This window comes from Hevea brasiliensis, unplaced genomic scaffold (genome assembly GCF_030052815.1).
Source record: "Hevea brasiliensis isolate MT/VB/25A 57/8 unplaced genomic scaffold, ASM3005281v1 Scaf149, whole genome shotgun sequence".
NCBI lineage: Eukaryota > Viridiplantae > Streptophyta > Magnoliopsida > Malpighiales > Euphorbiaceae > Hevea > Hevea brasiliensis.
Genome location: NW_026614640.1, coordinates 122,131 through 139,495, shown reverse-complemented (window position 1 = coordinate 139,495; position 17,365 = coordinate 122,131). Strand labels below are relative to the sequence as shown.

General features: G+C 34.0%; 1 protein-coding gene across 1 annotated transcript; it reads right to left on the bottom strand.

Annotated features, from left to right (window-relative positions):
- Positions 1-3,170: 3,170 nt before the first annotated feature.
- On the bottom strand, positions 3,171-16,399 carry LOC131176517 (presequence protease 1, chloroplastic/mitochondrial-like). The gene is made up of 11 exons (XM_058141564.1): positions 16,099-16,399; positions 15,639-15,822; positions 13,922-14,096; positions 13,686-13,818; positions 13,493-13,563; positions 12,967-13,050; positions 6,266-6,356; positions 3,956-4,476; positions 3,704-3,868; positions 3,392-3,610; positions 3,171-3,302 (listed from the first exon to the last, which is right to left on the bottom strand). Exons 1-11 carry the CDS (start codon positions 16,391-16,393, stop codon positions 3,171-3,173), a joined length of 2,070 nt encoding a protein of 689 aa, XP_057997547.1. The 5' UTR covers positions 16,394-16,399.
- Between the last annotated feature and the right edge of the window lie 966 nt (positions 16,400-17,365).

Here is a 17,365-nt window from a genome sequence, read left to right as displayed (position 1 = left end):
CTGTTGAACCCCGTATTTTTTGTTGTACCTGTTTTGTGCGTGATGTTCGTCCACAGATTACTAAATTGGATCCAAAGTCTCTCAAATGTGTCTTTCTTGGGTACTCCCGGCTCCAAAAAGGGTACCGTTGTTTCTCTTCTACTCTTAATCGTTATCTTGTTTCTACAGATGTCACATTTTTTTGAGTCCACTCCATTTTTTCCTCCATCTGTGTATGAGAGTCAGGGGGGAGGAGGATGATCTCTTAATATATACTGTCCAACCAATGTCTAGTCCTCTCCCACAGCCTGATCCTTCTGTCTCTAGACCTACTCGACCTCCCATTGTTCATGTTTATTCCAAGAGATTAGAGATTCCTGACTCAGATCTTCCACCAGCTACTTCGTTGGGAGATCCTGTACCTCATATTGATCATGATTCTGATCTAGACTTACCCATTGCTCTTCGTAAAGGTAAACGTTCATGTACTTACCCTATCTCTTCTTTTGTTTCTTATAATCAATTGTCTTCTTGTTCTCGGTGTTTTGTTACTTCTTTAGACTTTGTTCCTATCCCTAATACTGTTGGTGAGGCATTGTCTCATCCTGGCTGGTGTGCTGCTATGAAAGAGAAAATGGAGGCTTTAGATGCTAATGGTATATAGGAACTGTTGCCTTTGCCCACTGGTAAGAAAGCTATTGGTTGCAAATGGGTATTTACAGTAAAGGTAAATCCTAATGGTTCTGTAGCTAGGTTAAAAGCACGCCTTATAGTAAAAGGATATGCTCAGACATATGGGGTTGACTACTCTGACACTTTTTTCTCCTGTAGCTAAACTTACTTCCGGTCGCTTGTTTATCTCTTTAGCAGCTATATATGATTGGCCCCTGCACCAATTGGATATCAAGAATGCTTTCCTTCACGGTGATCTTCAGGAGGAGGTGTATATGGAGCAACCACCTGGGTTTGTTGCTCAAGAGGTTGGGTAAAGTTTGTAGGCTTCGAAAGTCTCTTTACGGCTTGAAACAAAGTCCTAGGGCCTGGTTTTGAAAATTTAGTGAAGCAATACAGGAATTTGGTATGCAAAAGAGTAAGTGTGATCACTCAGTATTTTATAGGCAATCTGAGGCTGGTCTAATTCTCCTGGTAGTCTATGTGGATGACATTGTCATCACTGGGAGTGACTCTGCAGGTATTTCATCTCTTAAAACCTTCTTCCAAACCCAGTTTCAGACCAAAGACTTGGGATTGTTAAAGTATTTCTTGGGTATTGAAGTTATGAGAAGTAAGAAGGGTATTTTCTTGTCTCAAAGAAAATATGTCCTCGATTTATTGACAAAGACAGAAAAATTAGTTGCTAAGCCTTGTAGTGCACCAATGACTCCAAATTTACAACCGTTAGCAGGGGATAGTGAGTTGTTTGAAGATCCAGAGAGATACAGGAGATTGGTAGGAAACTTGAACTACCTTACAGTCACTCGTCCTGATATTGCTTATGCCGTTAGTGTGGTAAGTCAATTTATGTCTTCCCCAACTGTTGCTCATGGGGAAACCTTGGGAAAAATCTTGTGTTATCTGAAGGGTGCTCCAGGAAGAGGTTTGTTATATGGTAATCATGGGCATTTGAATGTTGAATGTTTTTCATATGCCGACTGGGATGGATCTAAGGCTGACAGGAGGTCAACTACTGGATATTGCGTTTTTGTTGGAGGAAATTTGGTGTCTTGGAGAAGCAAGAAGCATAGTGTAGTTTCTCGATCTAGTGCTAAATCCGAATACAGAGCCATGGCACAATCAGTATGTGAGGTAATGTAGATACTTCAATTACTAGATGAGATAGGTTTTAAGACCTCCCTGCCTGCGAAATTGTGGTGTGATAATCAAGCTGCTCTCCATATTGCTTCTAATCCGGTGTTTCATGAGCGGACCAAACATATTGAGATTGATTGTCACTTTATTCATGAAAAGATTCAACAACAGATCATCTCAACAGAACACATCAAAACTGGAGAGCAGTTAAGAGATATTTTTACAAAAGCTCTGAATGGAGCTAGGATTGACTACATTTGTAACAAGTTGGACATGATTAACATCTACGCTCTAACTTGAGGGGGAGTGTTATGGAAAGTCAATCACTATATTATTTCTTTGTATATTCTGTATTCTGTATTCCTATTTAGGATTTCTTATTTAGAATTTCTTCCTAATTAGTAGAACACAATTATAGGAATCAATTGTATATATATACCCATGTACAGATTAATTGAAATTAAGGAGAATCATCTCTTTCTACAGCATTAAAGGACAACACACCAGTGTTTCATTGTGAATCCACATTCACAGATATTAAATGGAAATCAACAAATTGGCTCCTTAAGATCCTGTTACTTAATGGGTTATATGCTTTTTTTTTTTTAATATACAGATGGCATTCGCAAGTCCAGTATCTTATGCTGAAAAATCTAGAGTAGAATCAGATTCATGTAGATTCCAAAAATTTATCATACCAAATAAAGAATGACCATATGTGATTTAGAACCAAGAACACTCCTAGGGAAAAGGTATATAATTCTCGAAATTCTTATTATTTCTTAATTGTCAATAATAATCAAAATAAGCTCTAGAAAAATACCCAAGTTAATAAAGGTATTTATAGACTAATATTAATCCTACTACTACTAGGATTAGGAATCCCAAAATAGGTAAAAATTAAGCCAATACTAAGTAAGAAAAAAACTCTTTAATATTCCTAAATGATAAAAATACTAATTACTAATTAAATTTCCCAAATAATAGAAATTCTAAACTTCTTAATTTTACAATAAAAAATTAAATCAAAATAGTTGCCAAATTTAGTTTTCCTTGACTACTACTACATCAATATGTTAGTTCCAGATCTTTGTTCTAAGTGCAGTTTTACTTGAACATCTTCTATTCAAATTTGAGACAGCAGAAGGACCAAGAAAAAGCCCACTGGGATCTGGGATTGAAGTATGGACAGGTACAAGCAAACCATGAACCCAAATTTGAACATTGGACTACTTATTAAATGGTCAAAGAAGTTCCAATACTATGCCAAGAAAAACACTCAACCAAAAAAAATTAAGCTTACAAATGAGGATTTAAGAATAAGAGTTAGAGATATAACAAAAATGACGATCAAAATCTTTAATAATCTTTAAGAAAACAACTCACCAGAAAAGTGGCATTAAAGGAAGAAGTTCCTGCTTCAGTGATCTCATATTAAATACAACTTCAGCATAAAGGACATCATTAGTGAAGAGGTTATGCCGCAAGACTTTCACTCCATGGATATCCCCAACCTAGATATGGCATACAAATGCTTAGTAAAGTTTTCACTCGAAATTGTTATTTGTCAGACAGTCAAGCACAGAATATTGAGCATATCAACCTCTGTAGGAACATGTATAGGTTCTTTAGGAATATCCTTAAGAGATAGACTTGGCACAGTTTTCAAAGCTTCTGGTGGATCAGGAGTTTCCTGCTTCAATCTTAGTTCCTGTGTTGCACGTGCAAGCTCAGCAAGATCTTCTTCTGTCATGCTAGCTTTCAATTTCTCCAAGATTTCTCTCTCAGCAGCCTCATCACAAGTAGCTTTTTCTGGATCAGGCTGAACTAGGACAATGCCCATTGTCATCTGATAAATTTAATATGCAGGTAGCAAACATATATAGGTTGTAAACTCTCAGTCTAAACTGCTTACCCGCATTTCTACAGTTACTCGATGAGGATTGTTCAAGATGAATTTCTCAATTAGAGGAGAAAAAACAGCTTTAGAACCTTCCTCTGCTATTCTAGCTTTGAGGGCCTTCAAAGGTTTCTCATATTTTAAAGGTTCAAAGGGATCCCTATCATATATCCACTTACCCTGCCCAAACAAAAAGGCATTAAGCCTATAAGAAAATAAATAAAGTTATGCATATTTTTGAAAGAAGGGGGGAAGCGCATAACTTACAATGGATCGAAGCATCAATGATAAGCCTCGAGGAAATGAGCCAGTGTTGTTTTCCCTGAGAGAGAACTCAATTGTATTCATGGATGCCTCAACAGCATCTGTCTCAAATCCTTCCTCAGATAATTTCTTAAGCGTACTCATGATTAATTCTTCTACCTTGTGAATGTCTTCTTCAGAAACACCCTTCAATCCAATACTAAATTGGGGCTGTAGCAGCTCATCTTCAATCCCACCACCAACAATGGCATCTCCCAGGCCACTTTCCAGCAAGATTTTCCTCAAGGGAGAAGCAGGAGTTCCCAACATAAGATGATCCAAAAACCCAAGTGTAAGCTCAGTTTCCAAGTCTAAGGGTTTTTCAGAAAGCAACCAATTAAGGCATACCATATGCTTCTTTTTTAAATCACCCCCTTCACCAGCAGGATATTTCTCAACAATCCTGACTGGCTCAGGGAAAAGCTTTTGCAGTTCAATCTTTGACTCATTTGGAGCTGAACTAGCATTAAACACATCCAGATACTCTGAGAGAGAGAGAGAGAGAGAGAGAGAGAGAGAGAGAGAGTTTATATAAGATGCTGCAACATAAGAATAAGATTAATATGCAAAAACATAAACTTGCTATTTGACACTTTAGTCATAATTAAAACCAGTTGATTTAATTTTATCAATTTAGGCCAAATAATTTAGTTAGTAATATGGTTGTATTTATTAGGCCTTCATCCAAATTCCACTGTAACTTCTTGGACACCAAGTAGGAGTTGCAGGGTCCATATTGTATTGAAAAGGAAATGATATGGCATGAACTCTACCTTCTAAAATCTAAAACATGTGACTGCTAAATCAAAAGACTACTGCCACAAGGGATTCTCAATGCCAATCATATATGCTCTAGGAGTGAAATACACGCGACATTAACTCCTTTCCAGTAAAGTATGGGTTCCATAATTGTGCATTTTCAATGAGAAGCTAATAAAAATTTTGGATAAAATTCAGACAGGATACACTTGTATCTCTAACAGAAGTATGTAACCCAAATCAATGAAGATAAAAGATCCAGACACAATGTAGAAAGCACCAATCATCTTTTTTCTTTCTTTATTTTTTTTAGGCCTAAAATAAATAAAAGATGAAACAAAGCAGATAATAAGACAATATAGCAACATATTTAGTTAGACACCTAAAATGTAAATATTAAAATACAGGATTTGGACAAGAGCCAACATATAATATATCAAACCTTGTGTAATGGATTTTCCCAGCCAATAATGAATTACACCCTGGTGAAATCAAAGCAGTGCAGTATAGGCATGATGCATGAATACAGGGCTTTTCAGGTACATATAACCACCCATTATGGCCATTCTAGTATTGTCAAACTCGTCTTTTGGATGTGTCAACAGTAACCTCCAAAAACCACATTCCACCTGACTTTTTTGCTTCATGTACACACTCAAGCCTTCCACAAGTTGGTTATTCACATCAAAATCCCATTTGGTACCAGATTTCCAATAGAATCTTATCATCCCACCATATATCAAAGGTTCTATATTCTATAAACTAAAATTTTGAACTTTTTTATAGTTCATACCGTCTATCACTCATTCTATTCCTATTGTCATTATTTGCTAGATTAACTAAATATTTACTTGATCTACAAAATTATGATGCATTTGAATTTTTTTTTTTTACAATTTTAGGTATAAATTATTAGAATTAGCATAACATGCAAAATCGATGCTTCATATTTAGTTATCTCTTGTAGGTTTACACACACATAGATATTCAGGTAATAGGTTAGTCATGTGTTGGAAGCATTGATAAGCTACATATTTAGTTTAAATCTCATTAAACTATTTACTTGAGTGATTCTGCTAATTTATTGATAAATTTATAGCAGCGATTGCATTCAATTCAGTTGGGCCACTACACCATGATACCACAGCTGAAAGCACAATTTAAAATCCTGGTAAATGTTCGAGTGTTTCTTTTTTTTTTTTTTTTTAGCTGAACTAGCTGTGATAAAATAAATAAATAAATAAATAAAAATAATAAGAATAAGAATAACAAGGCATTTATTTCAGCGATAATAATAAGGCATTTATTTTAGCGAAACCTTAGGGACAACTAACATTTTGACTCTCATGACCTCTATGGTAAAACAATTTTGAAACTTTAGCTTTGAATCTTTTTCATTTAGGATGTTATCTGAGTATTTCTCCAAGACAAAGTATAAAAACATTTATAAATAAATGAAACTGAGAAACAGACATTGCTTAATTAATACATCAATATGAATATGCTTTTTAGTACCACTCAAGATGCGTAAACGCTCAACTGGATCATCATCTCCATAAAACCATATCCTCGCATTGCTGGGATGGTAATATTTACGGTGGAATTCCTGTAATTTTGGTTAAGGAACAAGTGAAAATTGTATGTTAATTATAATCAAGAGGATATAACTTAAAACACAATTTTTTTTCCATTAATAAGGTAGTGACCATCCTATATATATATACTACCTTACTAGAATTCACAAACAGGCAAAAAAATGTAGACAAATTGACAACAAAAACTTTGGTTAATTTTATCTATGATCATTTAACTTTTCACTAATTCCATTATAATCACTAAAGAATTTTACGTGCCATTAAATCACTTAATTAAAAATTAGTCACAATTGAACCATTGTGACTTGATATAATCGGTTTTCTGGTTTTGAGACAATGACATGGCAGTTTTACACTGTTTTTTGCAGCAATAGCTGCTCACTCAGGACTCACTTGACTAAAACAACTCCTTTCAAAGCTCTGTTTCCTCCTCCTTTAAAAGCTCTATTTCCCACAAAATCTCTACAAACAATTTTTTTATTCAATCAACTTCAAAATACACCTTTGCATCATCAATTTCATCCACTTCTACTCAATAGGTTGCCCAAAATTCAATCTCTTACACCACTATCATTTACATCCAACTCTATTGGTCTTTCTTTCAAATTAGAATTGAAGGGAAAGAACATCTAGGGGTCAGAAACAAAGTTGACGTTTAGGGCTTTTGCAGAAAGTTTAGTGATAGAGGATAGAAGACACAGAATTGAGGGTTTGGTAAGAGAGAAAGGAGCGTACTGAGAAACGAAAATGTGATGGATGGATCGGGAATTGGAGCACGATGGTGAGAAAAATTTGTGGATATATATATGGTTTACAGAGATTAGGATAGGTTTAGGGTTTTGAAGAGGACAAGAGAAGAAGCAAAGGTTGGGATATTTTGGAAAATGAATTCATAGAGAAAGGAAGAACTCTGAACCTAGAAGGAGAATTTCAATTCTCATTTCAGATTTTGGATTTCTCATTTCAGATTTTGGGTTTCTTCAAGCTGAGGTTGATATGTAACACAGCTTTGAAAGAAGAAAAGGGGTGTACTTTTGGTCATGTGGGCCCCTCAATCAAGTAGACCTTTCATTAGCAGCTTGTACTGTAAAAAATAGTGTAAAAATGCCATGCCAGCAAATCCAAACCAGAAAACAGGTTATATTTTTTCATTAAGCACTTTAATGGAACGAAAAATTCTTCAGTGATCATAATGAAACTTAGTGAAAAGTCTACTGATCACAAGTAAATTAGCCCACAAAAGCCTATTTAACTCAAGCAATCAACAAAATAATATTCATATGTTGAAAGCATATTATAATATAGATCTTTTTCTCCTAAAAAATGTTTATTTTGAATCTATTTGATGTAGAACAAACAAGAACAAAGAACAAAATAAAAACCAATCATTGAAGAGAAAACTAATTCTCAATAATTTCATTAATATCAATAATAATCATAATCCAAAACTATTGAATAATAGAAAATTAGTTCTATTTATAGAGCTTACAACTCTAATCAAATTAAGAATAGAAATCCTAATTTAACTCTAATTAGGAATACTAAATAAGATAAATTAAGAAATAATAGACCTAATAATAATAAAATTCCTAAACAATATAAACTCTTCAGATTTCCTAGTTCTATAATAATTAAAATTCCTAAATAAAATTTTAAACTTCCTATTCTGTATTATTTTCTCTTGGTTGGAGAAAACTCGATCTCGAGTTCTAAAGTGTTGAAGGATCAAGAACCAAGTAAAGAAAACACAAAGTAGGATCTTCTTGAACGGTAGCAATAAGAATGACTTGAAGAAGTTTGAACTCGCTTTTATATTCTTAGAAACATCTAGGAAGATAAAATCAATTAGAACAACAGTTAAAATGCCCGTTAACTCAATAGGATCTTCAATTTTCATTGATGTCTCCATAGAATCTTCTTCATTCCCCAATATATCTTCCTCAAGCTTTGGTTGTGTAGTCATATCAATTTCTTGCTCTGAAAAAGGCTCTTCAACATGTGAATGCTCAAGACTTGAATCGTTGGATTCTTCAATCTCATATTCTTCAACCTTTGTTTATGCCATAATGTAAATCACTTTCTCCTAGAAATTTTATATAGTACTAAAGAATGAACGATGCAGATTTCTACCATAGAGATTCAAAATTAAATCAAATTTAATTCTTGATATCAAGTTTCCATTTAAGGCAGACCAATATTTTTAATATAACATTGTGGAATATTAGTTCCATTTAACGCATTGATAATTGCACTTGGATATAAAAATTCATAAAAGCATAAAATTTAGAACTGCTTCAACTGATTCCAAATAGCTCTATTAGATATATGCCAAAGTTTAATAATTATTGTCTTTTTCTTGTTCAAATTCTTGGATTAAAGTTAAAAGGATGGCTGGTTGGGTTACATATACAAGTACATATGGAGAGGGGAAACATTTGAATGGACCAAAAAGTACATGTTTGTCTTTACTATTTACATGGAAGGGCTCTAATCAATTAATAACTAATATAATATAAAGACGTGAAAAACAGATGATGTTTTATTATTATTATTATTATTATTATTATTATTATTATTATTATTATTATTACAACATAAGGCAAGTTAGCAAGATGGCTAATTATTAGCATCACACATAAATTGCAGTTACATATATTTCACTTGTTTTGAGCAAACAAAGTTTGTTGGTTAACTATAAGCTTTTGCCCACCAATTGGGTTGATGCATTTTTTGGGTTTTGATGGCTGCAAATCATACTAACATAATAGATCAAGTCCCCTTATGCCAGGACAGAATTGACAAGAAGATTGGATTCCCATATTCAATGAAGAGGTATTTACTCAATTTCAAATTATAATTATGAGAATAATTTCAGAATTTTCAGTAAATTAAAAATACCAATCACAATTTCCTCTTATTTTTTCCTTATTTTATCAAATTAACACCTTTTTTTTTAATTCCTTCTGCTAACGCTTCTTTCCTTTATAAAGTAAAGAGAATCTTGAGCCTTACATAATTCCAAGAGTAGTGCTCGGCACCAGAGTTTTGGAATTCACATATAATGTCCCAAAAGGGTCTTGTTACTGAGAATAAAAAAAATTAAAGAAAAAAAAAAGAATTGCTATATGTTGCCCTAAACTATCTAATAAAATCACAAATTGTATCATTATAATCCTCTATAAGACAAAAGAAACATTACAAGTTCCCTAAAACCTGATGAAGGAATAATGCAACAGTTCATAAAATTAATTTTACAAAAAAATCAAAACTCAACTCAACTAAGCCTTTATCCCAAAGATTTGGGATCTGCTATATGGATTCGCTTTCTCCACTCTAAACGATTTTGGGTTAAATCCTCAGAAACATGTAATGCTTCTAGGTTATGTTGTACTACTCTCCTCCAAGTTAATTTAGGTCTACCCCTTTTTTTCTTTCTATCCTCTAACCTAATGTGCTCTACTTGTCTAACTGGAGCCTCCGTATGTCTACGCTTCACATGAACAAACCATCTCAATCTCCCTTCTCTCAACTTATTTTCAATTGACCCCACTCCTACCTTTTCTCTAATACTCTCATTACGGACTTTATCTAGTCTAGTATGGCCACTCATCCACCTTAACATTCTCATCTCTGCAACTCTTATCTTAGACGCATACGACTCTTTCAGTGCCCAACACTCACTACCATATAACATAGCCATCGTATGGTCAGACAAAGAAAATTTTTCTTTCAACTCATTGGGAATTTTACGATCACATAAAACTCCCGTGGCACGTCTCCACTTCAACCATCCGGCTTTAATCCTATGACTAACATCCTCCTCACATCCCCCATATACTTGAAGGACTGAGCCTAGATATTTAAAGTGATTACTTTGGGACAGTACCACTCCATTCAAACTAACTCCTTCCCTATCACCAGTTTGGCCTTCACTAAACTTGTAATGCATGTATTCTGTTTTCGTTCTACTTAACTTAAAACCCTTTGACTCTAGAGTACTTCTCCAAAGCTCTAGCTTTCTATTGACTCCTTCTCGTGTCTTATCTATCAGAACAATATCATCCGCAAACAATATGCACCAAGGAATACTCTCTTGTATATATTCCATCAATTCATCTAAAACTAATGTAAAAAGGTAAGGGCTTATGACTGATCCTTGGTATAATCCAATTGAGATCGAAAATCTCTTGTCCCCTCCCACTATGCGCACAATAATAGTTGCTCTTTCATACATATCTTTCAATACTTGTATGTACCTAATAGATACACTCTTTTGTTCTAACACATTCCATAAGACATCTCTTGGAACACTATCATAAGCCTTCTCCAAATCAATAAAAACCATGTGTAGATCTTTCTTCACATCTCTATATTTCTCCACCAAGCTTCTAATAAGAAAGATTGCTTCCATAGTTGAATGACCGGGCATGAAACCAAATTGATTGAGAGAGATAGAAGTATCATGACGTAGTCGATGCTCCACAACTCTCTCCCACAACTTCATAGTATGGCTCATGAGTTTAATTCCCCTTATAGTTTGAGCAACTCTGTATGTCTCCCTTATTTTTAAAAATAGGTACTAAAATACTCCTCTTCCATTCATCAGGCATTTTCTTTGAGTTTAGAATCTTATTAAATAATTTAATTAACCATGCCACTCCCATATCTCCCAAACACTTCCACACTTCAATTGGTATTTCATCAGGTCCACAGGCGGCTTTACCCACTTTCATTCTCTTAAATGCTTCCTTCTAAAAATCTAATCCTTCTAGTATAATTCACATTCTTTTCTATTGTTCTATAGTCTATATTCACGCTATTACCATTTTAACTATTATTAAAGAGATCATTAAAATAATTTCTCCATCTTTCTTTAATGTCCTCATCTTTCACCAACATTTTTCCTTCTTTATCCTTAATGCACCTAACTTGATTCAGATCTTGACATTTCCTTTCTCTCCTCCTTGCTAATCTATAAATATCTTTCTCTCATTCTTTAGTTCCAAGTTTCTCATATAACTTTTCAAAAGCCTGTGCTCTTGCTTGACTAACTGCCCTTTTTGCCTCTTTCTTTGCTATCTTGTACTGTTCATATGCCTCATTATTATCACATTTAGGTAATTTCTTATACCATTCCCTTTTTCTCTTCACTGCCTTTTGTACTTCCTTATTCCACCACCATCTCTCTTTTGAGGGTGATCCATGTCCTTTAGACTCTCCAAGTACTTTTCTAACTACTTCTCTAATCTTTGATGCCATCTGTATCCAGATATCATTGGCCTCCATATCCAGCTTCCATACTTCAGACTCGAGAATCTCATTTTTGAACTTCACTTGCTTTACTCCTTTGAACTCCCACCACTTTGTTCGAGCTACACTATTTCTTCTTACCTTACTTGAATTGTTCCTAAACTTGACATCCAAGACCACCAACCGATGTTGACTTGTTAAAGCCTCTCCTGGAATGACCTTGCAAGTCTTGCATAGAGCTCTATTTGTCTTCTTGGTTAAGAGGAAGTCGATTTGGCTTCTATGTTGCCCACTTTTGAAAGTCACTAAATGTGACTCTCTTTTTATAATGTAGGTATTTGCTAGTATTAGGTCGTATGTCATAGCAAAATCCAGGATGTTTTTTCCCTCCTCATTTAGACTGCCAAAACAAAAACTTCCATGAACATTCTCATAACCTTGTCTATCACTTCCTACATGTCCATTCAAATCTCCACCAATGAAAACATTCTCTTCATTCGGTATGCTTTGCATTAAATCATCCATATCTTCCCAAAACCTTTTTTTACTCTCACTGTCTAGTCCTATTTGCGGGGCATAAGCACTAACTATATTTATTGTTTCTCCTTCTAGTACTAGCTTTACTAGTATAATTCTATCTCCTATTCTTTTCACAGCTATTACTGCATCTTTCAATGTCCTGTCTATGATTATGCCCACTCCATTCTTGTTTCTCTCCTTTCCGGTAAACCACAATTTGTACCCTGAATTACCCACTTCCTTACTTTTCTCTCCTACCCATTTAGTCTCCTGAATACAAGCAATATTCACCCTTCTCCTTTCCAAGGTATCCACAAGCTCCATTAATTTTCCTGTAAGTGATCCAACATTCCAAGTACCAACCCTGATCCTCCTCCTATCCTGCTCCTTCCTAATTGGTCTCCTTTTATGATATCTTCTATTGCTTTCTATGTCTATCTTGTGTTTTGTTCCACTATCTGTTCTACTATCTGTCCTATAGACTAATTTCTTTACCCACACCGGTCCATGATGTGGGAACCCTTGCTCACTTAACACCACACCCGGGCGCCGGCATGGCGCGTCGCTTTCGGTAAAAGCCCTACACCCTTGCATATTTCTCACTACGCCCGGGCTCCGATGTAGCGCGTCGTGAGTAGAGGACGCCCCAACGTAATTTTACAAAAAAATCAACTAAAGAAAATTGTGAAAAAACAGTTAGCAAGCAGAATATCACTAGGACTTACCAATTAAGAAGAAATGTTCACTTTCCAATCATCCAAAACCATAAAAAGCAGTATGCACAGTTTATGCTTTCATACTTTTAAACCCAAAAACTAGAAAAAGAATAGCAACTTGATGCATGCGACAGACCTGAAATTGCTCAAATGTCAATTTAGGGATGACTTTTGGATCACCTCCACTATCAACACCATAGGTATTGTCTGGAAAGAGTGCCTGTAAATATATACATGTAATAGTTACCAATAGTAGATAAGAATAAATACTTCGCAAGTTCACCTCGAAAGCATTTCCTATAAGACTAATGATTGGCAGAATAAATATCGAACTAGGGCCATTTGAATCTTTACGTCCAACACGCCTTCATTTCAAGTCATTATAGGTTTAGGAAAATATTAATTATTTCAGATTGTTATAGGAGTCCAAACACTTGAGACAATAAAGACTAGCATCAACAATATAATAACCTTGAGTGCAAGAGGAAGAATAGTTAGGTTGATTCAGTCAGAATCAATCCATAATTATCACGAATGAAAATCATAGAAATTAACCAAAAAATTACGACAATATGCACCCATATTATAAAACATAATTCAACAATTTCACTAATGTTATCAGGAAAAATATAAAGTAAACAATCAGAAACAAGAAATATTGCCTGTTGAGAAGTCCGCCCCAATATATTATCAGGCTGAGAATAAACACCCTTCATCTCATTAAAAACAACACCTGAAATTAAGAAGAGGAAAAACTCCTCAAAGAAGGAAAGAAAATATATACAAGTTATCAGAAATGGGGAACCTGACCATTTCAAGCAACCAGTCGCCAAGTATATTTGCTAAAATGGTAACCTTTATAACATATTTCTTCTGAAGGATTGTTGAGCTCAAAATGCCAACCCTCCTGTTGAAATGTCTGGTAGTCGTCCACACATTTAGGGAAGAATACTGCATCCAGGTATACATCAACCAAATTGTAGAAATCCTGTTTTTAAAAACAACAGCCTTGCATTAAGGTCCAAATTGAATCCAAAAAAAGCGTACCACATTTGAAGGAGTAAAACCATGAAACTTTTCACAGCTATTACCTTTGTATTTGTGGAAGCAACTGGATAGCAAGTCCTGTCTGGATATGTGAATGCATTCAGAAAAGTATTTAAGCTGCCTTTCAGCAGCTCAACAAATGGTTCCTTCAAAGGATATTTTCTTGACCCACATAATACACTGTGTTCCAATATGTGTGGAATGCCTGTTGAATCCTTGCTGCATTACAGCATTAGCAGTTAGGATCAGAGAGAAGATAATGAGATTAAGCTAGTTAATTCCTTCAACTCCAAATATGTTTTCATGTGCATGCACATATACATGTAACAACAACAACAACAACTACTACTACTACTACTACTAGAACAAAAGCCAAGATTGAACGAACCAGAATCTCCACAACTTCTAGAAATAGTTATGAACATCAAAATTCGACAATAATGGAGGAGGCTAATATGTTCCCCAATTTTACAGTTGCAAATTTACAAATGGTATTTACGGTTAAACAAATGATGGTTTGTTAGCATTGCAAGCAACTTACCACAGTTTTTTACAGTTGACTGCAATTTCAATGTGAAAATGGCTATACAAAAGAATTGGCACACCACCAATATCCAAAATTTAAAACAAACACCTACTAAAGTTAAACAGAGAAAGCATGACATGACTAGATCATCTTCACAAATTATATTAGTTTCAAGAAAAATTACTTAGTGATGACCAATGCAGTTGGTTAATCCATCAAAGCATTTTCTTGTGGGCCTAAAATTGCTTCAAATGGGGGTAGGAAGCAACCTACTGTAGTTCATGGAAGTAATAAGAATAAACCTAGTCTTCTGCCAGAAACTAATAAATGGCTATTTATCCCAATCTTCAGCCTTACATAGCAATTATTCTTGCCACATATCTAGTTTTTGACAGTTGTTTATATTGATAAATGCCAAGGACACTTAGCATGATTACAAAAAAAATGACTATAAGGGAGAGCTCCTCAACAATAAACCAAAAACAGTCTATAAAGGAAAATAATAGAAGGTCAAAGTGTAAAGAATCACTTAAAGTTCACAAATCTTGAAAAGAAGTTGGCAAAGAAGAATTAGAACCTTCCACACGTGAGTGTCCTAAAAGCAGTTTTTAATTCTGCCACATGATTAGTTTCGTAATAAAATCAGCCAGCTACTGACTTCGCAAAGTCCTTGGCCTATGGAATGGTGGAGGTTAGTAGCTCTAGAGAAATTTGGAATGTGGACATTTTGTGGTGCAGATCGAAGGAATCAAGAATGCAGAAACATGCTAGCTTTAGGGGAAAGAGATGGATTCTCGGGACTAGAGTAGGAAAATATGCAGTGTACAGAGTACATGGATCGATGCGAACTCTATTGGGACTGCCTTGACCATAGTGCTATATTTTTCTTTTTTCTAATTTTCTGTTCTTATTTTACATGTTCCACAAAACAAAACTACATTCATATGTTTCTTTTATTCATCTTGAAAATCCTCTTATATAACAAATATTCTAAGTAGTCCAGTTCCTATCATATTATAACTTATCTATTCATCACAACAAACAATTTGAGCATTTTACTAATCTCCAAACAGCCAAACAAATCTGACAATTCATTATAACCTTTTTATTGTTAAAAATGAAATATTATATCACCCATCTTCTTCAAAATTCAACTACATATCAACCTCTGGAAAGAGTAATACTTCACCATAGACTTCGCCTGACACCCAGTTAAGTACAGATACTATACTTACGGAGGAGTTCGGAAAACAATGCCGAAAACTTTATTCTCATCATCGTTGGAAACCGAGATGACTTCAGCGCCAGTCTTCTTATGTCTGAACAGCACAGCCTTTGATTTACACTCCCCAATGAACTCTTCGGAAACCTTTTCAAAGCCAAACTTCTCGGCAACCTCATCCGGCACACTAACAACATCTGCAACGACCATAGAATCAAATTAGCAGCCATTTACATTTCCTTCTTCCTAACTGAATACTTCCATTTTCCGATAATCTTTTATTAATTCAAATATCAATTAACAATTTAAAATAAAAATTGATATGATCACAAAGCCCCCAAAAGAAGGAAGAAATTAATAACATGATGTTACAAATTTCAAATCTGTAGTTAGAAATTCATGTTTCCTTTCTCAAAAAGCAATTCTTCAACCGAAGCCAAAAACGAAGAAAATCAACAAACAGAGACTGGAACCTGGAGAGGACGGAGCTGGCTGTGCGGCAACAGCTGAAGTGGAGAGAGAGGAGAAGCGTTTATTAAAGCGAAGAAAAGAGGAAGAGGTGGCAGCTATAGGGTACACCTTCCAGTGGCGGCGAAGGAGGGTGCGTCTGGTAAGAGCGGTAATCGGACGGTGGGAAATGCGATGAACGGAGAAGGATGAAGAAGAGGAGAAGGAAGAGAAAGAGCGAGGAAATCTGCAAGGGAAGAAGAATCTGTTGCAAGCAAGAGAGGAAGAGGATAGAGAACGAAGGAAAGCTTTTCCCTCCATGGTAGATTGGATTAGATAACCCTAATGAAGGAGCTGCAGAAGCGTTTAGCTCTCTTATATGAGCTTGAGGTTTTGTGAAGGGAGGGAAAAAATATCAAGAGGCTAACTTGTGTATTTGGTGGCTACTAAGATGGACAAGTGTCTTGGTTTACATTGATCAGAAAAAATAAAACAAAAATAAAGATATCATTGGGAGACAATTAAAGGGTAGTTTTTATTTATTTTATAATTTAATCTTTGAATATGATAAAAATGATAATTTAATTTTTTTATTTTTTAAAAAAATAAATTAGTATTTAAGGCATATTTATATCAACTGTATAGCCATTTTATTAAAATTTAACATTAATTAACTATATTAATTAATCATAATTAAAATAATTAATTTAAATACTTTCTTCATTCATAAATAATAATTTCATTTAACTTTTTATTTTATCTAAAATTATCTATTGCATCTAAAAGATCAAGAAAAATTATTTATTTTTTTATTTTATCCTTTTCAATATTAGTAGGGAGAGAAAATTATATTAAAGTAATTGTATAAAGGATAATTAAATAAATTATTAATATTTTTAAGATACTATTTAATTATTTTTTTAATTATTGTGAAAATTTTAAATATAACTATTATTTATAAATAGGAGAATATAAAAATTAAATATTCAAATTATATAATTAAATTGTTATAAAATATCAAATGTGATGGATTTATTTTGCTACAATTCTCAATTCATTTATAATAAATTTTAATATAGAATGACTATTTTTTAATTAAAAAAATACCTCAAATATTAATTTATGTCTAGTAAAAAATAGAGGATTAAATTATAACTTTTTTTCATAAGAATAAATTGTACTTTTTTTTTGTCTTTTCTAGTAGTATGTTTGATATCAAATTCATTCCATTTGAAAATGAACTTTTGTATTTTCTTACATAAATATAAAATTATTTATTAATTAATTTCCTTT

Coding starts and splice junctions, on each gene's coding strand:
- LOC131176517 (XM_058141564.1), bottom strand. CDS start 16,393: ATGGAGGGAAAAGCTTTCCTTCGTTCTCTATCCTCTTCCTCTCTTGCT. Junction 15,823..16,098: donor GCCAGCTCCGTCCTCTCCAG/GTTCCAGTCTCT, acceptor TGGTCGTTGCAG/ATGTTGTTAGTGTGCCGGAT. Junction 13,564..13,685: donor AGAAGAAATATGTTATAAAG/GTTACCATTTTA, acceptor TCTTAATTTCAG/GTGTTGTTTTTAATGAGATG.